This window comes from Mustela putorius, unplaced genomic scaffold (genome assembly GCF_011764305.1).
Source record: "Mustela putorius furo isolate JIRA1106 unplaced genomic scaffold, ASM1176430v1.1 tig00003899_pilon_pilon_pilon, whole genome shotgun sequence".
NCBI lineage: Eukaryota > Metazoa > Chordata > Mammalia > Carnivora > Mustelidae > Mustela > Mustela putorius.
The window spans coordinates 15,451,666-15,477,959 of NW_025422048.1; the positions used below are offsets into that span (position 1 = coordinate 15,451,666).

General features: G+C 39.3%; 1 protein-coding gene across 1 annotated transcript; it reads left to right on the forward strand.

Moving 5' to 3' along the window:
• Positions 1–118: 118 nt before the first annotated feature.
• On the forward strand, positions 119–11,488 carry MMGT1 (membrane magnesium transporter 1; the record flags this gene model as incomplete). Its single annotated transcript, XM_004773669.3, has 4 exons — positions 119–458; positions 4,471–4,523; positions 6,701–6,804; positions 8,408–11,488. Coding segments are annotated over 4 exons (657 nt in total), but the record flags the coding sequence as incomplete, so codon positions are not given.
• Positions 11,489–26,294: the final 14,806 nt, after the last annotated feature.

Below are 26,294 nucleotides of genomic sequence, written 5' to 3' on the forward strand. Positions count from 1 at the left end.
CCGGGCCTCTCCTCAGGCCCCGCCCCTTGCCCCGCGGCCCGCGCTCATTCGCTGGCGCCCTTCCGCTCCGCTTCCCCATTGATCCGCTTTCGCCTCCTTCGGTACGCTCTCCGCTTAGCTCCGCCCCCCACGGAGAGACAGCACACGCAAGCTCGGCTCGTGGTCACTCGCGGACCTTATTCCGTGTCGCTTTCCCCTTCTTCCCGGCATTCCTGCTTCCGCTTTCTCACGGCTCTTTGGTTTTTCCACCTCTGAGGCACTTCGCGCCCAGGGGTTCAGTGACGTCATCTCTCTGCGCTGCGCGGACACCCGCCAGTGGAAGAAGGAACAGCTCCGCCGCCCTTCGCCTCTTTTGTTGGGCTGCTGCTCCTCCGGAATCATGGCGCCGTCACTGTGGAAGGGGCTGGTGGGCGTCGGCCTCTTTGCCCTAGCCCACGCGGCCTTTTCCGCTGCGCAGCGTAAGTGCCGGGGGGACAGCGACCGCTCCTGTGTGGGACTCCGGGGGCGGTGTGTGGGAGCACCCTGAGGGAGTGTCGGACCGGGTGTCCCAGGAATGGTCATTTGAGCCCTTAGAGTTGGGGGGTGACTTCGAGAAGCGGCGTGGGGCTCCCCGGTGGAAGGCTCGGAGTCTGAGTTTGAGGAGACGGGCACCTGAGAGTGCAGCAGGGGTGGAAGGGGAAGAGGGTGTCTGGGAGACAGGGCTCTGAGCTGACTGCAGGGTGGGCAAAGAGGGAGTCTCTCCGGCTGCGGGGTGACCAGGAAGGCAGTCTTTTGGGGAATGCGGGATAGGTGATGTCAGATCCAGCGTGGGGCTGAGCAGGCAAAGTGTCAGAATGAAGACTTCGGGTGCTCATGGTCCCATGACAACTAGGTGGACAACATCTTGGGCGCTCCTGGCTGTCCAGGTAGAGTGAGAAGTTAAGTGACCTTTGCCTTATGGGGGCACTGTGTTACAGGAGAAAGAGCACTGGACTGGGAGTCTGGAGGACTGGTTCTGAAAAACTTGATTTACCGCTAAATCTGTGTGACCTTGGGCAAGTCATGTCCCTTCTCTGAGACTTCATTGAGGTGGATTTTAATTCCTGCTTTTTCTGTGTCACAGAGTCACTGGGAAGTTTAAAAGAATAAAGTAAAACTACTTTAATGTACACATACTATTGTATCATCAAGAAGAAACTTGGAGTCTAGCAGAGGAGGTATAGCTGCCTTGAGACAGCTGATTTGTTTTTTGTGGTCTTCCTTCTCTACTAGGCCAGGGGTCAGCAAACTGGTGTGTGGGCCAAATGCAGCCTCTCCTGTTTTTGCAGTGAGCTAAGAATGTTTTCACATTTTAATTTGTTGGGGGAAAAAGCAAATGAATATCATTTCATGATCCATGACAATTACATAAAATCCAAGTTTCAGTGTCCATCAATGAAGTTTTCCTGATAGACAGCTACACCATTCATTTAGGTATTGTCTGGCTCCTTTCTAAGTGAGAAGTTGAGTAGTTGACACAGACACAGTATGGCCTGCAGAGCCCAAAATACTTATTATCTGACTCTTTTTTCTTTTTAAGATCTTACCTATCCACCTGACAGATAGAGATCACAAGGTAGGCAGAGAGGCAGGCAGAGAGAGAGAGAAGGAAGCAGGCTTCCTGCTGAGCAGAGAGCCCTACAGTGGGGCTCCATCCCAGGATCCTGGGATCATGACCCAAGCCGAAGGCAGAGGCTTTAACCCACTGAGCCACCCAGGCGTCCCTATTATCTGACTCTAAGGAAAAGTTTGCTAACCTCTGTCTTAGATTGTAGAGCCCACAAGGGCAGCCCATTTTATTCATTGCTGTGATTCCGTGCCTAGCACAATGTTTTCGCACAGTAGGTACTCAATAAATTAGTCAAATGAAGGAAGTGAATTCAAAGTTGAACTTAATTCATTTGCTAGATTACTTTCCATCTTAGGAATAAAGTAGAAAATGAAATGTGAATTCCTTCAAAGCTCTAATTTTTTTCAAGATAAAACCTTTTGTTTATTATGTATAATTAAAATGATCCAGTTATTTTAACTACTTTTTACATACATGTATTGACGTTTGTCTGATCGAAACTCAGCTTTATTTTTTAAATACATTTTTATTTTGAAATTTTGCAGAGAAGTTGCAAAGATAGTACAGTTACTATATACTCCCCACCCAGTGTCCTGCATTGTAACATCTATTACCATGGTATATTGTCACAACTAAGAAACTGATATTGGTATAATACTACTAACTAAAGTCAAACTTTTTTTTGGGTTTTACCAGTTTTTCCAATAAAGTCTTCTGTTCCAGAAATCAAGCAGGGTATCATGTTACATTTGGTTGTCATGTTTCCCCGGTCTTCTATATTTTGTGACAGTTTCTCCAAATCTCCAGTCTTTAATGATAACAATATTATAGCTAACGCTTATTAAATGCTTACTGTGTGCCAGGCACTGAACTAAGCGCTTTACATGTATTATCTAATTCAGTCCTACCAAAAGCCCTGTGAGGTAGCTGTTGTTATCACTCTTGAAAGATGAAGTTGAGACACGCATAGCTGGGAAATTTGCACAAACTGACAGAGATGATGGTGGGGCCAGGATTCAAAGACAGATAGTTTGACTCTAGAGCCTGTGTGCTACACTGCTTTATGAAATTCAGTTTTGTGTAAGTAGTTGAAACAGCGCTGTGCTTAGGTGCCAGAGGTACAGTGATGCCCTAAGGGAGTTCAAAGTCAAGTGGAATCAATAAATAATCACAATAAAGTGCTATAGATGCTATGCTAAGAGTATGTCAGGATGCATGGAGACAGGCTGGGGATGGGAGGTGGGGGACAGAGGGTTAAGGAAATACCTTAGAGCCTTGCTGCTCAAGGGTGTTCAGCAGACCAGCCTCCAGGGAATTGCCTGGGAGCTTGTTAGAAATGCAGAAACTCAGGTTCCGCCCCAGAGTTTATTGAATCCTAATCTGCATTTTAATAAGATCCCCAGGAGATCTGTCTACACATTCATTTGAGAAACACTACCCTAGAGATCAGGATACTGTGTAGTACTGCGTCATTTTCTACAGTTGGCTTCAGCTGTAAAATTTTACAGTACTTGAGCAAGGAGATGACTGAAGTCCAACCCCTTCATTTTACAGATGAGGAAATGCCTGGTTAGAGGTACTGTTCGAATCAGATTAGGCTGCATGCAAAGAAGAAAGCTGGCTAGGAATTGAACAGACAGTAGGAAGTTAGCCAAACCTATTTTTAGTATTGGATTGATGTTTCTTTTACACCGGTCCTAATGTTAAACCTGTAAGATAAAACTTAGGAATGTCTCTAAACACATTGTCTTTTAAGAGTGGCTGCATGTTCACTCACAGCAATTTGGGTCTTTAAGTCAACAGTATATTGTTAAATAGGGATTGTGCCAGGTTTTTCTAGAATTAGGATTTTATGTTTTTGTGTTTCTGATGAGATGAGAATGCCTTGTGGCATTTGTCCCTACAGTGGGACCGCTTTATAATGCTCATGTTGGAAAAAGACTAATACTTACCTTTGAAGCTAATTGTGTCATGTCAGATGGTAGCTGCAGATAACACACCTTTGTGCTACGGCAAGCTCACCTTTGCTGGGATGAACTTTGTTATGGCAGAATGGCTACCATGTATCTAATGTAATCTTCCCATTATCCCCCACTTTACTGTTGCAGACAGGCAGTAGAAAGATACTGTATTTCTTTGATTCCAAGATACACTCCCACTCCCACTCCTACATTTCAACAGTCTGAAATTGAGATACATGTTACAATGCACCAGAATGGCTTAAGGTTTGATGAGATAAAGTCAGTGAGTGACAGGAAGTAGAGGAGCTGGCTTTATGATCCCGGCTGATCAGCTTCCAAATCCTGGTCCTTTTCTTTAATACCTTGCTGCTTTCTGAGGCTAAGGCAGCAGCAGAATTATGATTTAATCAGAGAGGCAGAAATTGATGTTCTGGAACTTCTCCTGTTCCACCACTGCCCCAACATACTCTCTCAGGAAAAAGCATGTCTGTACCAATATTACTTGATTCATACTACGTGATGGCGGTGCTGTATCAGAGTTGAGATTTTCTGTAGGATTATTCGTTTTTAAGTAACTGTGATTTCTCTGACCATTTAGTGAAAGAAACTGTTAGTTTCAGAGGATTCTAGTTTTCCCATAGTACCGAAAGAAAAAAAATACGTTTAGGTATTTCTTCCTCTTACTTGTTCACCTTTCACTCTTACAGTGTTTTATAAGGTGACAAAGCAGGTCATGATGAAAGTAAAATAGTTCAAGATCGGGCTGACTGGCTTAGGAAATAGAGGTTTTTGAGGAATCCGGGATTAGCATTACTTTATGTAGCATATAAGTCAGCCGTTTCTTTGGTATATTGATTTGCTTGCATTTTAAGAAAGAAAAATGAGCTACAATTTCCTTAATGGTATGCTTCTGGTTTATAGATCGTTCTTATATGCGATTAACAGAAAAGGAAGATGAATCACTGCCAATAGATGTAAGTTGGTCATTTATATTCCGTTAAAATATATTTTAAAAATTAGCCACATCGCTTATAATAATTTTTTGCTGGTTCTTGTTCTCTTAAAAAATTTCCAGACATGAAGTAACATCTGTTCACTACTTTACTATTTGTCACTCATTGTAAACCCAAAGATTTGGAAACAAAAGATTTCTGTTTGGTTTCTAGACCTATAGTTTAAGTAGTCATTCTAGAAGTTGTTCTGTTCATAGTCTGAGATGGACTTAAAAAGTTGATTATTTGACTTTATTTTACTTAGCAAAGTTCCTTTTTATGTAAAGTCTAAGAACAAGCAAAACTAAACATTGTTTATGGACATATATGTAGGTGACAAAAGTAAAGAAAAACAAGGAAGTTTTTTTTTTTTTAAGCTGAAATGACTGTGAACTTCACTCATCATTTTGTTTATCTCGAATGGATTTTAAGTGACAAAATAGTAACTTCTTTATAACAGAATCAAGCATAAGTGTAAAAAGTAAAACTGACCCCATAAAATAAAAAATGACAAGTGACCTCACTGCTCAGCAGTTCTGCTGCTACTCCCACCAGTTTGGAGCATGTCAGTAGTTCAGCTCACCCCCTGTGCATAAACAGCGGTCTTTATTTACATTATGTATAGTTTCACCTAATCAAAAGAGTTTTTCTTTTAAAAAGTTATCTACATGTATATATGTATAGTTTTATAATTAGCCTTTTATGACTTAACATTATTTATCTTGACATAACTTCATGATAACTCACAGATTTGCCACATTCTTGTTCACGGTGCCTGTGATTGCATTATATGAAATAGGTCTTGGTACACTGGTGGTGGGAATGTGTAAGCTGGTATAACATGTGACGTTAGTTTTAATTTAGAAAGTTAGAGTAATAGCTTGTGGCTAATTTTGACTATAGTTGTCTGTAGTAAAAGTTATGATGGGCGGGACTATTAAGCCACTCTCCTATCACCTTTGCAGTGTGGTAGGTTACCCCCCACACACCACACACATATCCATTTATAACTATTATTTTTAAAAGATTTTATTTATTTCAGAGAGAGAGAGCACAAGCAGGGGGAGCAGCAGGCAGAGCAGGCAGAGGGAGAAGCAGACTCCCCGCTGAGCAGGGAGCCCCATGTGGGACTTGATCCCAGGACCCTGGGATCATGACCTGAGCCAAACGTAGATGCTTAACCGGCTGAGCCACCCAGGTGTCCCTCATTTATATCTGTTTAATATAGCTTGCTTCTGTTTACAAATTGGGAAATTTGAAAAATACAGAAAAATCACAATCAAAATCAAATGTGCCTGTCTATAATCCCAAGTTGGTTAATATCAAATATTGCAAGTTTTTGCTTGCATAGCCTCTTTGGAAGACATTTTGGTATTACCTAATGAAGTTGAACATGGGTATACCCTCCCCCAGTGATTCTACTCCCATGTGCCAGGAGACCTACTGCAGGATATCTATATTGTCATTGTAAAAGTAACACACAGAAAACAGCCCACAGAGCCATCAGCAGTGGAATAAATAAATTGTGGTATTTTCATATAATGAAATATAAAATGCAGTAAAAGTGAATGACTGCAAGGATATACTACAACAGGGATGAATCTCCCAAAATATTCAAAAATGGGGAAAAGTAAGCAATACACATTTTAGAGGTACATACATAGCTGGTAAAATTATAAAGAAAAGCCTTAAAGAATTGATTAATATGCAGTTCAGTACAGTAGTTAACTTTGAGGGGGTTGGTGAAGGATATAATTGGAGAGGGACACGTGGGACTTGAAACGTACTGGTAGTTTTATTTTTTAAGCTGGGTGGTGGGTCCAGGGGTATTCTTTTTCATACTCAATGATATTTAACAATAATACATTAACAAATTCTTAGTTGCTCTTGGAAGCAGGTAATAGTTGGTAAATGAGTTCTGAATAGCTTAGTACCTGTTTGCTATTGGAGCAAAACCTAGAAGTATTTTTCCACTGATACACAGAATTTATGGAAGAGTTTATTGTGTCTGAGTTCAGATTATTTAAAGCGAGAACTAACTCCTTGATAGGATCTGGGAGAAATACCTGTCAGAGGCTAAAAAGAGATGGAGGGAAAATTGTAAATTTTTATGACAATATTTTTATGTTATTTGATAATCTCAATCTTTATACTCACAGATAGTTCTTCAGACACTTCTGGCCTTTGCAGTTACCTGTTATGGTATAGTTCATATTGCAGGAGAATTTAAAGACATGGATGCCACTTCAGAACTAAAAAATAAGTAAGTCTTTCCCTTTTCATAGGCATTTCGATTCATAAGGGTTTTATTTCATTTATGTAATTTCAAGTGTATGTTTTCTGGTACATAAAAGTTGATTTTGCTTTTACATTTTGATGGTGGAGTTTGTGTGAATAATGAGGTCAAAATATCGAGGCAGTGCTTGATATGACAGAAAAATGGAAGCTGAATGACAGATGATTGACATTAGACTCAGAGGGCATGTTATATTTGCTTCAAATTATTTATTGGTTAGATGGGTGGAAGGGAATAGGTAAATAGGAAGATACTCCCTCAGAAATGTTTTCCGGTCATCCGTTCTTTTTTGCTTCCCTCCCCTCCCACACCCTTCCATTTTCCCCTCTTTTTATCTGCATGTCCCAGCTTAGTCTTTGGGAAAATAGGGGTTTTTGGTCCATTTTCTCTATCACTTGAGCCTAGACTGTGACCTAATCTGCTCTTTGGCCCTTTCCTATTCTTGGATTACAATATATTTGTTATTCTGTTTTCTGTTTTCTCTTGTGCTGCTTCTAAGCTATTTTCTTGAACCTGTCTTGCTTTTCTTTTCCGTATTTCCTACTTTCATAAAGTTATTCCTTAGCTTTGTTCAATTCCATCTCTGGACTTTACCTACCTTCTTGAGCCTGGCAGTTTTAACCCTTTGCAGTGTGTCCTCAGAAGGGTTCGCAATAAACATTTATTTGTTAGAGGAAACTCACCCCCTTGGTACTTTTACTTTTCAGTTTACATTTTAGATAGTTACATGTCAGGCTTCCTGTTATATGTGGGAGTATGCTTGGAATTTTAGGTGGGCCGGCTTTGAGATTGGAGTTTTTATCAAGCCAGAGTTCTCTTTTTGGCAGGAAAATAGTGTTTAAACAAACCAGTACTAAAAGCCATACACTTAGGTGTTTGTGAACTTTTTTCGACTATACATAGCTCACTGGGAAAGAAGAAAGGATACTCTACTATCACCACCCACTATAGTTCTTACAAAGAGTCTACCAAGAATCATAGGCAAAGGGCCAGGAAAGAAAGAAGTAAAACAGAATGGCATTAAGTAGGTGGTAGCAAAATATATAAATTTAGTAGGTGGTAGCAAAATATATGAGTTTGGACAACAGTAGGTACAGAAGGGCCAAAACGAGTTTTTTTTGTTGTTGTACTTGAAAGATTCTTGGAAACAGATCTGTGAAATGATCGTATTGCTTGAATAGTGAGGGCCAAATGAAAATAATCAAGGGTACAATCTATGTACTGTTTTTTTTTAAAGACTATTTGGCATGGGCTAGTTAGTGTTAAGATTTACAGAAGTGATTAAAGCTGAGCGATTATTTGTGTTATAGTCATAGGCACCTTGGAAGGAGTGGCTGAAAGATTTGAGAGCTTTATGTTGCTTTTCCAGGTTTCTTATTTTCCTTATACAGAAACAAACAAACAAACACGAGACACAGTATGATCGCTATGTGTCGCCTGATCTCATGGATTTAAACTTAGTTAGGACTATAACCCATAGCAAATTCATAATTCGTCAGAAGCCTGCTTGTTTTCAAATAGGCTTTTGTACAGGTGTATCTAAAGTGGATGCTTTTTTTTTTCTTTTAAGGACATTTGACACATTAAGGAATCACCCATCATTTTATGTATTTAATCATCGTGGTCGAGTACTGTTCCGGCCTTCGGATACAGCAAACTCTTCAAATCAAGATGCATTGTCCTCGAACACATCATTGAAGTTACGAAAACTTGAATCACTGCGTCGTTAAGATTTTTACAAATTATCATAACAGGACAGGACACAGAGCTGGAATATTGGAGTTTGGGGTATAAAACACTCCCCCCATCATCAGTATTTATATTATATTGATCTTTCAGACCTAATTAAAAAAAGTCTATGGCCCTTGTTCGTACACTGTCAATCAAATCATTAATGGAGTATAAGTTATCTGTGAAATGAGTCTGATCTTTCATAGAGAGAATTCTTTTTTCCATTTAAAACAAACCCTATCTTTTGTAAAAGTCACTGTTTTGAGCACATTTCTTTGAAAAAATGTTGATGATTTTGTAATTATTTATTTTCTTAGATTTCTTTTGCACTTGAGTTTTTAGGATCCTTTTGGAAATAATGTGACTACTGCATTTTGCAGCATGAATGAAAGTTAAAAAGTCTTTGGTTTTTAACAACAAATGGACTTCTCTAAAGAGACCAAAATGGTGGCTTATCAGTTTTTCTTATGATCCCTAAAAAATGGCTCTGCTTCAGCAGCTGCTTGCCAGTTTTCAATTTCTCATGACTTCTTGCCCCACCCCCACTCCCATATACCTTCTAACATCGGCTGTCTTGTTTCATCACTTCTCTGGGGTTCTGTGTGCAGTGAGTAATTCTTGTGTCAGAAATTCTTTGTCATAAATATATTTAACAAATTCAACTTGGTATAAAGCTACTTGTGTTCTCTTCATTTCTCTGTCAGAAATTTCCCCAATTGATTAAGTAGTTAAGGACTAGTTGAAGATAGACCACAAGACCCTTCATGATTTCATGAATTATCTTGCCTGTGTAGAATAGTAATCACTGAAGAAAACTGATTACTTGTCATCAGCCAGTTTAACTTATTCAAAGTCTCTGTTATTTTATTGCATACTAAACTCGCAAATTAGTAAAACTAAAGGAAACTTCTCATCAAAGGTAGGCTTCAAAGGCATTGGGACAAATATGTTTTAAATATTTGGAACTAGTATCTTCAATGAAAAGCTATTAATGTCATTTAAGAAACTGTTTTATAGCTTTGGATTCGTTAGCCGGCTTAGAGTTTTGCCATCTTTGTTGGATGCTGCCGAAGATGAGGATGAGGAGACAGAGTAGACTTTTTTTTTTTTTTTAAGAAACAGTAATTTTGGCTTTGGAAATTTGGCTAGCCCTTTGATCTGCAGGGAGCTGAACGCTTCTTTGTAGAGAAGGCTGCTTTTGTTGAACTGTGCAGGTATGAAAACATTGCTTTCTTTGAATTGTGTAGGTGCAAAGGGAATAACTATGCAGACTTGAAAAGCAATACTCTTTCTGCAAGAGTCGTAAGATGCCCTTCTGCTTGATGGCATTTTTCCCATTAGAAATGGACCTCCGCTCTTCTATTCTGCCGGGTAACACATAGCCTCAAGGCATGAGACTCTTTTGTCCTTGAGCTTTTACTGTTGGTTAGTTTTGTTTTGCCAACCCAATCTGTGGAACACTGACTCTGCTCTCTACAGAGAACAAAGTTAGAAATCTGCTGATTAGCCTAAGATAATTTAGAAATGAGTTAAAAATGGAATTCAGGGGTTAATGTGATGATAATTAAATCAAAATATTGTATGAGAAACAAGCTCCTCCCATCAGGCTTGCCTGCCATTTCCTCAGGTATGACTTGATTCGAAAGAGCCTCTTCTCTTTGGGGGCTGCCTTCCTTTTTTTATTATCCACATACCTTCAGTGCAGCCATTTAAAGGGTGCAGTTCAGTGGTTTTGTCATATATTTGTGAAATGATGCAACCACTACCACAATGCATTTTAGGACATTTCTATCACCCCTAAAAGAAACCCTGTACCCTTTAGCGGGGGGCCTCTCCTATCCCCCTGCCCCAGTGCCTCCCAGCCCTGGGCAGCCACTAAACTACTTTTTGCCTCTATCGATTCACCTGTTCTGGTCATTTATTATGAATGGATTCGTACAATATCTGATCTTTAGTGACTGGCTTCCCAAGTATAGTTTTGTGTTCTGTGTGGAGTGAGAACTTCTCCCCTTGAGAACTGGGATCGCTGAGGAAGGAAATGGTTTGTCAAATCAGTAGATGGGGAGTAGGGAGGGCCAGACACTTAACCGCGTTTCTTCATCAATCTTAGGCTGAATGGTTTTCCCTTGTAACCAAGCACTCACGATATACTACTTTTTATAATATTTTGCCTAGTCTCTAGAATAGATATGGAAATCTTTGCCTGCCCAGTCAGGAAAGTCCCAGTAAAAATGATGCCTGAGGATTTGGCAGATAATTGACATAGTTTTCAGGTGCGTCTAACTTTGCTAGTAGCTTGTATACCTCGGGCCAGGTGAGCTTCCCAAATTTCTTCTTCAGTTTCCTCCAGTGAATTTCTGTTTTCTTTTTCCAATATGTACCATAGAACTAAAGGTGATTTGGGTGCATCATAACAGTGCTAAATGGATTAAATTCAGAATTTTATTTATAATGCTTTGAGACAGTCCATGACTACCTAGGGTAGTTTCCCACCCGCCCCCCCAAAAATGTAGTGATGTGAGCTAGTTAAGCCTGCAGTTGACTGCCATTTTAGTGACATTCAGAAGTGTGCACTCTTGGACGGCTCTCTAAAATGTAGGAAGAGACTTTTTAATATCTAGGGAACCAGCCAAATGCTATGGGCTAGTGGCCCAGCCACAGAAAATGCAGATCGGCGGATTGGAGACCATGATGCTCTGTAACTCCCTAATGATTGTTTCCTAAGCACTGTGGCTTATTTTTGAGTGGCATGACAGCATCTTCCTAGTTGTATGTGGCCTGTTTCCATGATGTATTGAGTAGTGTTGTTTGTTGTGAACATCGATGCCTGTAACACCAAGCTAAACACCTTCTTTTGGATATGTTTCCTCTCTTTAAATGGCCTTGCCCTGTCCAATAAATAAATGATTGTCTCACCCTGTTTTTGGTAGTGGTTTTTGTTTTTGTTTTTGTTTTTTAAATCTCATTTTCTTCTGCTTCTCTGTCCCCAGAAAAATGTAAGAGGTAATTTTATGACTGTATTTTTTTCCAGTGTGATGCTGTTCTACTAAATTCAATGGATACTTTACTTTTTATTGTACGTGTAAAGTCGAATTACAATTTTATGGGTTTTTTTTAGAGTTGAAATAGAATGTGTAATCTCATTTATATTTATAAATTATCAAAGGACCTTTGGGGTATAAGAATTTCAGTCCTTGAGTGGCAGTGCCCAATCATTCCATCACAAATTTGTTATAACTTTACACTTAACGGGAAATCATTATGATTAAAAGCATCAGCGGGCAAATCCAGAGTCTGATGAAAACCCAAGGGGAAGTTCTGGTTTGTAAAACTTGGCACCTATTTGGAGTATTTTGAAAAATAGCACTAGCAATATTCAAATCTACCTAGAAATATCTCAAAATAACCTACAAATCAAATATTATTTTAAAAAGGAAAAATAAAGACGATATACGTATGTGGCAAAAACAAAAAAAATCAGATGGTGCAGAAAGGCATGCCATTAAAACTTGCCCCCTTCTCTCTCGTGCCTAATGCCTCTCTCCAAAGGTAACCAGCTTAGAGTGCCCTGTATATTCATTTGGGGGAAAAATTATTTCCCAGCAAACGCAAGTTTTAAAAACTTTTTGTTAATGGAATCACACTGTATACACTCTTCTGTACCTTGCTGTTTTTGCTACCTGTGTCTTATAAGATCTTTCTGTATCAGAATATACAGAAATACCTCATTATTTTTAATGACTGTGTGGTATTCCAATATAGGAATGTGTTACAAATGTTCAAACACTGATGGGATCTCAGGTTTTCAATATTTTACTACTTCTAAACCATATTGCAGTGAGCATACTTACACATATAATGAGATTATACCCATGGAGTTAATTCTTAGCAATAGAATTGCTGGATCAAAGGGTATTTTTCATTTTCGATTAAGTAGTTATTGCCAAATTGTTCTCCAGGAATCTTGGCCCAGTTATTCTCCCACATGTAATTTGTAAGAACAATTATTTCCAAGGCCCATGCTGATACTGGGTACTAAACTTTTAAACATTTGATCATCTGAAACAGAATAAACAATATCTTGCGTCATGCTTATTGATTACTTACATTTCATTTTCTGTGAACTGTGTGGTCATGTTCTGTTTTCTATTAGATGAATTGTTTTTTATTGATTTGTATGAGCGCTTTGTAAGCTAAGAAAATTGGTCCATTGTCATATGTCTAAGAGTATTTTCCTCAGACTTATTTACTTATTTATGTAGTTAAACGTATCAGTCTTTATGGCTTTGGGGATTGCTGCCTTGCTTAAAAAGTCCTTCTTTACATTTAAGAATAAATTTAATGTATTTTTCCAGTACTTTTAAGTTTTTTTTTTTAACCTTTAAATCTTTGTTCGTTTGGACTTTATTTAGGTAGAAGGAGTGAGGTAAGGACTCAATATTTTTCTCCCCAAATGGCTATCTGGTTATCCCAACCCCACTTTCTTACTTTTCTCCCCACACTGATTTGAAAAGCCATCTTCATCCATACACTGAATTTCTGTGTATATTTAGATCTATTTCTGAGCTCTGCACTCTGTTATGTAAATTACCAGTCTTTTAATTATTTTAAGTTACTGTACACTTTCATATTTTACATTGCTAGTCCATACTGCATTATTATTATTTTCAGGACTTTTTCTAGTTATTCATGTATGTTTATATTTCCAGAGGGATCTTAGTATCATTTTGTCTATTCCTAGAATCCTACTGATATTTTTCTAAAATTTTATTTTGAAAAATTTCCAACTTACGGAAATTGTGAAAGAATAATATGAGGAATGCCAATATACTTTTCATTTAGTCACCATTCCTAACATTTTTCCACTTTTGCTTTTGTTATCTCCAAATGTGCTTTTGTCCCCTCCTGAATAGTTCATGGTAAGTGTGGATTTCATAATCAACACTTTGTGACACCATGACATCCCTAAATATGTTAGTGCACTGTCCTATAAGATGAGGACATTTCCCATTTAACCACGATACTATTTTCACACTGAAGAAAATGGTGAACCATCCAATATTACATTCAAGTTTCCCCTTGTGTCCCCAGAATGACTTTCATAGCCACCCCAACCAAGGTTTGCAAATTACATTGGTTAGTGTGTCTCTCCAGTCTCTAATTTTAGATGGTCCCCCTACCTCTTCTTTTAAAATGGTATTTCCTAAATAAACTTTATTTTCCAGAACTGTTTTAGAGTTACAGAAAAATTGGGAAGATGGTGCAGAGTTCTCATATAACCCATACTAAGTTTCCCCTACTGCTAACATCTTAGGTTACCATGAGACATTTGATGCAAGGAAGGACCCAATATTGATACATTATATATAAACTACAGTTATTATTCAAGTTTCTGCAGATTTTACTTAATGTCCTTTTTGTGTTCCAGGATTCCATCTAGGATACTGCATCACATTTAATTGTGATGTCTTCTTAGGTTTTCTTGGCTGTGACAGTTTCTTATACGGTCCTTGGTTCTGATCACAGCTCTTTTTTTTTTTTTTTAAGATTTTATTTGAGAGAGAGAGTGAGCACAAGTTGGAGGGAGGAGTAGCCAGAGAGAGAGAAGCAAACTCCTTGCCGAACAGGGTACGCAACACGGAGCTCAATCCCAGGACCCTGGAATCATGACCTGAATGAAGGCAGAAGCTTAACCCCAACCGATGGAGCCACCCTGGTGCCCTGATCTCGACAGCTTTGAGGACTAATGGTCAGGTAGGTATTTGGTAAAATGTTCCTTTATTGGGATTTGTCTATCTTTACCATTTTATACTAGGATTGTGTGTGCTGTTGTTATCAAGGGTACATATTTATTAACATTACTTATGTTGATGTTATTTTTGATCACCGAAGTTAGTGTTTGTCAAGTTTCTCCACTGTAAAGCTACTCTTTTTTCCCTATTTCCATACTGTACTCTTTGGAAGGAAGTCACTATGCGTAGCCTACACTTAGGGAGTGGGGAATGATGGTCCACTTCCTCAAGGATGGAGTATCTACATCAATTACTTGACATTCTTCTGCACAGGAAATATGTTTCTCCTTCCCACTTAATTTATTCAACAATATATTTATATGAGTTTGGGCCCCTGGACTTTTTTTTTTTTTATACTTCAGGTTATCATGTAACCACTTTATTTTGAGGTTGAAATTGTTCCAGTTTTGGACATTGGGAGCTCTTTCACTGGGCTCCTGTATCCTTTTGACATACTCTCATTATTGTGGACTTTTTTGTTTTATTTGACCACTTCCTCACCTTCTGGCACTACAAGATGTCCCAGGCTCTGTGTGTATACTTCCTTCCCCAGTCCTGGAATCAGCCTTTTCTCCAGGGAACCTAGTTCCTCTTATAGAAGGATGGTACTTGAAACCAGGATCTGGGCCCTAGTTGTGCCCAGTGCTGCCAGTGTTTTGTTGCTTCGAGGCCCTTTGAGCTGACAGAGTAAGAAAATACATGTGTGTGTGCTAACCTGTGCATATACACACATATAAATATTTCTGGATGTAACCTCTGTATTTCTATTAAGTGAAACACAAATTCATACTGGTGTTCCATCCATCACCACATAAATCTTTCTAACCACCCCTCCTGCTGATCTGCAAACTCCCACTCCCACACTAAGAAACCTGGTTCCCACCATCTGCTACCTGCTCACTTGAATTGCTTACAAACCAGTATACACAGTTTCAGAAACATTACCCTGTTCTCCCATGGAAGACAACATTTCCAACTAGAGCAGTGATTATGTGTTGGGTTGCCATTTACTTACAGACCCCACTTATTTCCAAATTTACCCCCTCTCCTTCAGTGTGTTAGCTTCACAGATCTGTAATACAGTTAGATTGCTTTGTCACATTCTGCCTTCTACCCTGGGATTCCCCTCACCTAAATGATTTCTAAAAATTTATATACACCAGGGTTCACTTTTTGTGCCCTATAGTTCAGCAGATTTTGAGAAATCCATCATGTTATATATCCACAATCACATTATCATATAGAGGAATTTCATAGCTCTAAAATACCCTATGATTCACCTGTTCAACTGGGGCCCCAGTTTACCACTGGTCTTTTTACTGTCTTATCATTTTGCCTTTTTCCAGAATGTCATATAACTGGAGTCATGCACTATGTAGCCTTTTAAGACTGGCTTCTTTTACTTAGCAGTATGCATTCAAGATTCCTCCATGTCTGTCTGTGGCTTAGCTCATTGTTTTAAATATCTGAGTAATAGTCCATTGAATGAATGTTCCACAGTCTGTTTACCTATCATCTATTGAAGGACTTCTCCAGTTTTTGACAATTATGAATAAAGCTGCTCTAAACATTTGCATGTATGTTTTTGTGTGGACATAATTATTCATATTAGTTGGGTAAATAACAAGGTACATGACTGCTGGGTCATATGGTAAGATTATGTTCAGCTTTTTAAGAAATTGCCAAGCTGTCTTGCAAAGTAGCTATACCATTTGGCATTCCCATCAACAATGAAGGAGAGTTCCTATTGCTCTGAATCCTTGTCAGTAGCTGGCATGGTAAGGTTTTAAGTTTTAGCAATTCTACTAGGTGTGTGGTGATATCCTATTTTATTTATTTATTTATAGAAAGATTTATTTATTTGACAGAGAGAGTAGAGGGAGGGACAGAGGGAAAGAGTCCCATGCAGACTCCTCGCTAGCTGTGGAGCCTGACACTGGGCTTGATCTCATGACCCTAAGATCACAACCTGAGCCAAAACCAAGAAGTCAGTCACTTAACACCTGGCCACCCAGGTGTCCCATGATATCTCATTTTAATTTGCAGTTCCCTAATGAAAACGATGTTGAGCATCTTTTCATATGCTTATTTGTCAGCTGTGTTTGTCTTTTGATAAAGTATCTATTTGGATCTTTTTCCCAATTTCAAATTGTGTTGTGTTTTCTTATTGTTGAGTTTTAAGAGTTTTTTGTAGATTTTGAATACAAGTCTTATACAGATGTGTGTTTTTCAAGTATTTTCTCCTAGTCTGTGGCTTATCTTTTCATTCTCATGACAGTGTCTATCACAGTGAAGTTTTTCATTTTAGTGAAGTCCAACTTAGCAAATTTCTTTTATAAATCATGCTTTTGGTTTTAAATTTAAAAGCTCATTTCCGAAGGGAGAGAGGGAAACAAACCATAAGAGCCTCTTTTTTCCAAAGATTTATTTATTTATTTTAAAGAGAGAGAGAGCGAGAGAGAGCAGAGGGAGGGGCAGAGGGAGAGAATCTTTGAGCAGACTCCCCGCTGAGCATGGAGACTGATATGGGGCTCAAGGTGGGGCTTAGTCTCAGGACTCTGAGATCATAACCTGAGTGGAAATCAAAGGTCAGATGCTCAAGCAACTAGCCACCTGGGTGCCCTACCATTAAAGACTCTTAATGATAGAGAAAGAACTAAGGGTTGATGGAGGGAGGTAGGTGGGACATGGGCTAGATGGATGATGAGGATTAAGGAAGACATTTATGATGAGCACTGGGTATTGCATGCAAGTGGTGAATCATTGAATTCTGCTCCTGAAACCAATATTGCAATGTATGTTCACTAACTGAAATTTTAAAGTAAAAAAAATGTAAAAAATAAAAGCTCATTTCCAAACCCAAGATCATCTAGGTTTTCTCCTATGTTTTTTTAAAATAGAATTTCATTGTTTTTCACTTTATATTTAGGGCTATGATCTATTTTGAGTTAATTTTTGTGAAAGATATAAGATCTGTGTCTAGGTTCCGTTTTTTCCATATGAACATCCAATTGTTCCAACACCATTTGTTGAAAAGACTATGCTTTCTCCATTGAATTGGCTTTGCTTCTTTATCAAAAATGAGTTGACTATATTTGTAGCTCAATTTCTGCTTTGTCTGCTCTGTTCCATTCATCTATATGTATACTCTTCCATCAATACTATACTCTTGACTCCTGTAGCTTTATACTAAGTCTTGAAATTGGGTAGTGTGAGTCCTCCATATTGGTTCTTATTTTTCAGGATTGTGTTGGCTATTCAGGGTCTTTCATCTTTCCTTATAATCTTCATAGCCTGTTTGTCAATAACTACAAAATAACTTGCTAAGATTTTTATTGGAATTACTTTGAATCTATAGATCATGTTAGAATTGAAATCTTATTAATACTGAATCTTCCAATTTGTGTACATGGAGTATCTCTTTGTTATATAGATTTTTGGTTTTACACAGAGATCCTGTACATATTTTGTTTGATTTATATGTATTCATTATTTTGGTGGTGTTGCAAATGGTATTGTTTTATAAATTTCAAATTCCAATTTTAATTGTTGGTATTTAGGAAAGCAATTGACTTTTGTATGTTAACCTTATGTCTTACTCTTTATTATCATTTTTAAATTTTAGGAATTAATCTTGAATTTTATCATATGCTTTTTCAGTATATATTGAGATAATCATATATTTTTTCTTTTATGTATTAAAGTGGTAAATTATAAGAATAGCTTTTTAAGTGATGACCCATCTTTGCATTCATGGGATGAAGCAGGTGCCCATTAAAAAAAATACAGCTTTCTAGGATTTTTGTTTTTTATGATTTTCTTTAATGTTAACCCTACTTTTATAAAAATTTCTTCAAACCACAGGTTTGGTAGTAAGACTAGAATTCTGCTAAAAGTTGGATTTATTTCTTTCATGATTATTCTTTTTAAAGATTTATTTATTTATTTTAGAGCAAGACAGAGAGAGAGAGCAGCGGGGAGGGGCAGAGGGAGAGAGAGTACCAAGCAGACTCTGCCCAAAGTGTGGAGCCTAACATGGGGCTAGATTTCATGGCTCTAAGATCATGACCTGATTTGGGCTCCTGGGTGGCTCAGTGGGTTAAGCCGCTGCCTTCGGCTCAGGTCATGATCTCAGGGTCCTGGGATCGAGTCCCGCATCGGGCTCTCTGCTCAGCAGGGAGCCTGCTTCCCTTCCTCTCTCTCTGCCTGCCTCTCCGCCTACTTGTGATTTCTCTCTGTCAAATAAATAAATAAAATCTTAAAAAAAAAAAAAAGATCATGACCTGATTTGAACAAAGTGTCAGTCACTTAACCAAATGAAGCACCCAGGTGCCCCTATTTCCTCCATGGTTATTAAGGACCCTAACCTCCTTCTTTGCCATACTTGGTATGTCTTTCTTTTCCCAGTCAAACACTTTATAAGGTAATTCCATCCCCAAAATATATAGGACATTTATGTAAGATGCAACTTAATAAAAGGGATGTTTGTAAACTTACCATCAAACTTAAACATGAGAGTATTGCCAATACTATTGTATCCACCTTTTATGTTTAGCAATATTTATGTCTTCCTTAAGAAATCTTTTCCTAATTTGAAGTCTTCCAAATTTCTTCCATAGTCATGTTTTTTATGTTTAAGTACTTAATCTAAAATTGTTTCATTTCTTATATATGGTGTGAAGAAGAAACCCAATTGCATTATTTTTCATGAAGATTGCCAGTTGTCCCAGTGCCATGTATTACACAAAGGAAAAAAGTCTGTTCTTTTCCCAGTGATCTGAAATGACATCTCTGAAATGCATCAAATGTCCTTCTATTCATGAGAATTTTTCTGGTCTCTGCATTGTTCAATGTATATACCTCTGCATCTCTAGCACACTGTCTTTATTACTAAAGGCTAGTAAGGCTTGGGATAGTAAGGCAGATCCCCCTAATTTGTTCTTTGTGTTGGCTATTTTGGAGCATTTACTTTTCCATGTAAATTTTAGAATCAGCTCCTCAAGTTTCATAAAAACCCCTGTGGGGTTTAGATTATAATTGTGCTAGATTTATACATTAAATCAAGTGGTGGAGGAAGTGGACACCGAGTTTCCTATTTATTCTCTGATGTCTTTCAATAACATTTTATAATTATCTACATATCGACTTTATACACATTTAGTTACATTCATTCCATACTCACACACACACACACACACACACACACACACTCTCTCTCTCTCTCTCTGTTGTGTATATATTCCATACATACTACTATTTCTATCTTTATATATCTATCCTTTTATAATTTTGCTAATTTTAACAGTAAATTAAAAATGTACAAATTAAAAGTGTACTTTCCTGAATTTCTTGTGGCTGTTATATAGAAATACAATCAATTTTTATGTGTTGATGTTACACCTAGCTTCATTGTTAAATTCTTTGTCTATAGACTACTTTGAGTTTTTAGTTTAGCTAAATAACTTATTTATCTTTTATTGTCTCAGGGTGCAAGCTAGGGATTCTTGTAGTCCAGTGTTGAAGAGAGATGGTGATAGTGGACATTCTTGTCTTGTTCTTTTATTTTGTTTTTAAAGACTTACTTATTTATTTGAGGAGGGAGCAGAGGGGTAGAAGCTCAAGCAGACTCCTCACTGACTGGGAAGTCTGAGTCAGGGCTCCATCTCATGACCCATGAGATTATGACCTGAGCTGAAATCAAGAGTGGGATGCCCAACCGACTGAGCCACCCAGGCACCCTCTCTTGTCTTGTTCTTGGTCTTACAAAGAATACTTATAATTTTCACCAGTAGGAATAATGTGCACTGTAGATTTCTGGTAGATTCAGTCTTCAACAAATACTTTTGATTTTGTCCTCATGAATAGTTATTGCATTTTATCACTTTTCTACATTTTCTACAATGTTTTTTTGCATTGGTTAGAATGATCATATGACTTTGCTCCTTTGTTGATACAGCGTACTGGTTATGGGTTTCTTGCCTCTCAGCTCCCAATTCACCCGTTTGGCCCCATCTCTGGAATTTGTCTGGTTCATTTAAATTTCGTTTTCTTGTGGCAGTTGTTACTGAAGTTTGCCTGTAGGGGGCGCCAGAGACATTGCAGGGGAAAGTTTTGCTCTCTGGTTGTGGGCTACGGATACAGCAGGCCCCTTCTGGGCACGAGGCATCTCCAGCACCACGCTCTGCTCCCCACATAGCTTTTCTAGTACCCAGCGGATACGGGGCACTGTGGCCAGCGGCTTCTCTTTAAACCCTTCAAAGCAGTAATGCATTAGAGTGCTTCTGGTGAGACAGCTCTGTGCGCAACGTCCTCAGATACCCCTGAGACAGATTTCCAGCAGCTGTCAGAGAGCAGATTTCTAGAAAGTCCCACCGGTGTGGCACCAGAGCTTGATTGCCATTCTCTGAGTTGCTGCTAGTCTCTCTCAAAAAGGTACTCCTGGCAGGGGAATACCCTTCCTTGGGAACTTTTTCTCTGTTCTGGAAGGGGTTCTTCCTTGGGTATTCTCAGCCCAGGGGGGTGGTACTATTCCCTGGTTGATCTTTCTCAGCCCTGGGAAGGAGAGCTCTTCCTTGGGTACTATAGATCAGCCATGGGGTGGGGGACCAGTCCTTGGGTGCTCTGCCTTCAGCTATGTGGGGCTGTCTTTCTTGGGTGACTCTTTCAGGCCTGGGGGAGAACTTTCCCTTGGTCACTCTCAGTTGTGTTGATGAGGGGGCTTTATTTGAGTCCAGCGAGGAGGATCTCTTCTTTGGTACTCCATCCTGGGGGAAGACTTTCCCCTGAATGCTCCCTGTCTCTGCTATGTTGGGCAAGGGTCTTTCCTTGCTTGTTTATCTGCCATGCAGTGGGGAGTTCCTTTCCTGATTGCTTCATCTCAGCCCTGGGTTTGGAGCTGTTTCTTAGATTCTGTATCTAACCTCTGTAAAGGGAAACTCTTCTATGGGGGTTTTATATTGCCCTGGGGTGGGGGCTCGTCCTTGGAGACTCTGTCTTAGAGATGGAGAGGGGGCTTTTACTTGAGCACCCTGTCCAAGTGGAGACCAAGAGGATGTTTCCTAAGGCTGTCTGTCTCAGCTGTGTTAAGGGAGGGGCTTTCCCTTCAGTGTTTGCTCTCAGCCCTAGATAAAGGGATTCTGCCTTGGGTTCTACAGCTCTAATTCCAGAGGGTGGGTTTCCAGCACCACAGAAATCCTCTGCCATGCACTGAGTCATAGCTCAGCTTCTCCAACAAGATCTGGACTTCAGTACTTTTAGAGGGGGTGGATTTTTTCCCTTAAGCCCTCTCTAAGTCCTGGAGAGGACATTTCATTGGATGTTCTATTTCAGCCCAGGTGTGGCACTCTTTCTTGGGTGTTTATGTCGGGGTGAGGGGGATTTCCCATGGGCATTGTATCTCAGCTATGCAGTAGGGGGATTTTCCTTGGGTGTCCTGATGAGGATACTAACTTTGGTGCCATGACTCAGTGCTAGGGGTGGTGCTTTTCCTTGGGTGTTCTTTCTAAGCCCTGAAGGGCGGCTCTTCTCTGGAGTTCAATCACAGCCCTGGTGGGGATGGGAGAGATATGTTATATCTGGACTTGTGGAAGAGGTCACTGATACAAAGACACAGGACAGGGAATAATCCTTGTCTCACAGAAACTAGACTTGATGGTATTCCACCTCACCCCAGTCTTCAGTTAGAGTTTCCCTTAATCTTTCTGTGCTTTGGTTTCCTTATTTATAACAAAGAGGATGATCATCGGACCTAGTTCACAGGGCTCTGTAGAGGATTAAGTGAGTTCATGTAAGCCATTTAGGATAATACCTGGCAGATAGTAAATGCTCAACGAAATGCTTTTACCCTCTTCGTACTCTTCTACTGTGGGAAATGCAAATTGTATGAAAAATTGTTTCTTGGGATTTTATTTGAATAACAGGGGGCATAGTTTTGATTATCCTTGCATGATAGCAGCTTAAATATAACCTTTTCTTTTTAAACATAACCTTCTATACTTCTGATCTGTATCCTCCAACATTGAAAAGCACCCATCTCTGCCTGGCACCTAGGTGGACATATTTGAATCTCCTTGTGTTTGGGGACTTACACTTTCAAACTATCCTACCCTTCATTATCTATGTGTAGCATTAGGTAAGTGGTAATCGATTTTATTAATGATGACTTTAAAACATAAAAAGACACACACACACACACACACACACGATTTCCCTTAAAGAGAGTTGACACAGAGTGGGTTATACTTCTTTAATGGGTAATCGTGTAATTGGCTCCTTTTTGGTTGATGAGAGCCACTCATTCCCCAAACATTTTGATGAATCATGGCTCTATTATATTTGACTTTGGACAACAACTTTTTTTTTTAAAGATTCTATTTATTTATTTGAGAGGGAGAGAATGAGAGAGAGAGAGAGAGAGAGAGAGAGAACATAAGAGGAGGAAAGTCAGAGGGAGAAGCAGACTCCCTGCTGAGCAGGGAGCTCAATGGGGAACTCGATCCTGGGACTCCAGGATCAGGACCTGAGCCATAAGGCAGTCGCTTAACCGACCAAGCCACTAGGTGCCCTGGACAACACTTTGTATTTTCACTTCCTCCTCATTCCGCTTAGGCTGGATTAAAATTAAGTTGCATTTCTGAGAATAGAACATCTCTTGGTGGATGGTAAGTTTTTGATGCATGATCAAAACTTATATTGATGATGCAAATGCATGATTTTAGACACATAGGCAGACTTTCCAACTTTGCAACAGTTGCATTTTTGTCAGTGATGGAGTATGTTGATTGATTTTTAAAAAATTTTTTAATTTCTTTTTTTTTAGGGACTGATGACCAATGAAGCAGATGAGTTTGCTTCAGGGCTTGAAAACAAAATGAAAAATCCTGGAGAACCCGACAGTCCTTTGTCATGTAAGAGAAGTTAGAGGACGCCTTGCTGTTAATGAAATAGTAAGGAAGATGGTAATTATGTCTTTGAGAAACAGTTATGAGCATGTTTGCCAGTAGAAAGGAAAGAATCTAATAAGCTTCAACCATTTGGAGTTGCTGCACGAGTTGGTAGGATGAAGCACGTCTCTGTGGCAGTAGGAGATGATGGACTCAACAGGACAGTGGGCCTGCACTCGGTCTCTGCATGTCCTCACCTCCTGTTCGTCCTCTAACCCAGTGTCATCCGGGTTTTGCTTCCTCTGCTCCACTGAAACTGTCCTTGTCAGTTCCCCAGTGTCGGCTATATGTTGTCTTTAACTTCTCAGCAGTATTTGACACAGTCATTCACTCAATCCTCCATGAAAACCTTGGGCTTTCAGAAACCACATTTTCCTGATTTCTTCCTCCCTTACTGGGACTCTTTTTCATTTTCCTTTTCTGCTTGTTTCTTTTCATTCCCACTACTAAATACTCTATGGCCACTAATCCAGATCCTGGGCCTTCTTTCCTTGAATATACTCTCTCCCTAGATGATCCCACATAGTCTTGGAACTTTAAATATGACAATGGGTATTTCATCAACTCCCAAACTGATACCTCTAGATTACAACTTGCTCCTGAACTCCAGACTCAGATTCAAATGCATACATGGTATCTCCACTCACATGTCTAAGAGACTTTTAAAACTCCACCCATTCCTTGTGTTTAAACTGAACTCCTGAACTCCCTCCCTTGCATATACCTTCTCCACATACAGCACAGTCTGTTTTGGCTTTTGGTGTTACAGTGAAGAAATTATTGGGGAATCTGGGTGGCTCATTCTGTTGAGTCTCCTGCTCTTGGTTTTGGCTCAAGTCATGATCTTATGGGTCATGGACTGAACCCTGAGTCAGGTTCCACACTCAGTAGGGAGTCTTCTTGCTGATTCTCTCCCTCTGGGCCCTCCCCCTGCACACACACACACACTCTCTCAAATGAATAAATAAATCTTTTATAAAAGGAAATTATTGCCAAGTCCAATGTCATGAAGCTTTCCCCCTATGTTTAGCTTCAGGAGTTTTATAGTTTTAGGTCTTACATTTAGGTCTTTAATCCATTTTGAGTTCATTTTTTAAAGATTTCATTTATTTATTTGATAGAGAAAGAGAGATCACAAGTAGGCAGAGAGGCAGGCAGAGAGAGAGAGAGAGGAGGAGGAGGAAGAAGGCTCCCCACTGAGCAGAGAGCCCAATGCAGGCCTCTATCCCAGAACCATGAGATCATGACCTAAGCCAAAGGCAGAGGCCCAACTCACCGAGCCACCCAGGCACCCTTGAGTTCATTTTTATTCTTGGTGTAAGATAAGGGCCCAACTTTATTCTTTTTTATGTGGGTATCCAGTTTTTCCCATACCATTTTTTAAAAGATTTATTTTATTTATTTATTTGACAGACAGAGATCACAAGTAGGCAGAGATGCAGGCAGAGAGAGAGGAGGAAGCAGGCTCCCCGCAGACCTGAGAGCCCGAGGCGGGGCTCAATCCCAGGACCCTGGGATCATGACCTGAACTGAAGGCAGCGGCTTAATCCACTAAGCCACCCAGGTGCCCCTCCCATACCATTTAAAAAATTTTCTTAAAAGTAAGCTCTAAACCTAGTGTGAAGCTCATACTCATGACCCTGAGATCAAGAATCACATGCTCTAGTGACTGAACGAGCCAGGTACCCCCTTCCCCCAGTGTGCTATTACCACACTGTTCTAATTACTGAAGCTTTGTAATACATTTTAGAATCAGGAATGGGAGTCTTCCAGTTTGATTCTGACTTTTCAAAAATAGTTTTGGCTATTCATTGTCTCCTGAGATTCCATATGAATTTTAGGATGAATTTTTCTATTTCTGCACAAAATGTTGCAATTTTGTTATGGATTACATTGTTGATTGCTTTGGGTAGTACAAGAATCTTACCAATATTAAATCTTCCAACCATGGACATGGAATGTCTTTCCATTTATTTGTATCATCTTAATTTTTTTCAGCATTTTTTTAAAAGTAAACTCTAGGGGCACCTGGGTGGCTCAGGCTCCACCTGCCTTCACCTTGGGTCATGATCTCAGGGTCCTGGGACCGAGTCCTGCATTGGGCTCTCTGCTTATTGGGGAGCCTGCTTCCCCTTCTTTCTCTGCCTGCCTCTCTGCCTACTTGTGATCTCTCTCTCTCTCTCTGTCAAATAAATAAATAAAATCTTAAAAAAAATACCTAAAAAAGTAAACTCTATACCCGACATGGGGCTTGAACTCGACCCTGAGATCAAGAGGCACTTGCTCTACTTACTGGGCCAGCCAGGTGCCCTGTTTCAGCAATGTTTTATAGTTTTCAATGTACACATGTTTCACTTTCTTTGTTAGGTTTATTTCTAAGTATTTCATTCTTTTTTAAAAAGAATTAATTATTTATTTTAGAGAGTGCATGCATGAGCACACAGGCAAGGGTAGGGACAGAGGAAGATAGAAAAGGAGAGAAAATTTTCTAGCAGGATCCCCACTGAGCTCAGAGCCTGACACAGGGCTCAATCCCAGGACCCTGAGATCATGACCTGAGCTGAAACCAAGGGTTGCACGTTTCAGTTACTGGACCACCCAGGTACCCTTCTAAGTATTTTATTCTTTTTGATGCTATTATAAATGGAATTGTCTTCTTCATTTTCATTTCAGATTTTTCATTGTTAGTGTACAGAAATGCAATTGATTTTTGTGTGTTGATTTAGTATCCTTCAACTTTGCATGAAAATTCATTTTGTAGTCCTATGTACACTCCTTTTTGTATCCCCCACAGCATCTTGCACAACATAGATGTTTTAGGCATCTTTTGGTTAATGACATTTCTGTTTATTTTCAATTTAAAAAAAAGATTCACAACCTTGAGAAGGTACTAGAAAAAGTAATTTTTGCTATCTTCATAACAAAGTTAATTACATCAAACACAGCCTGTTATCACAACTATCTGTGAGAAACAAGGACCAGTTTGCTGTGC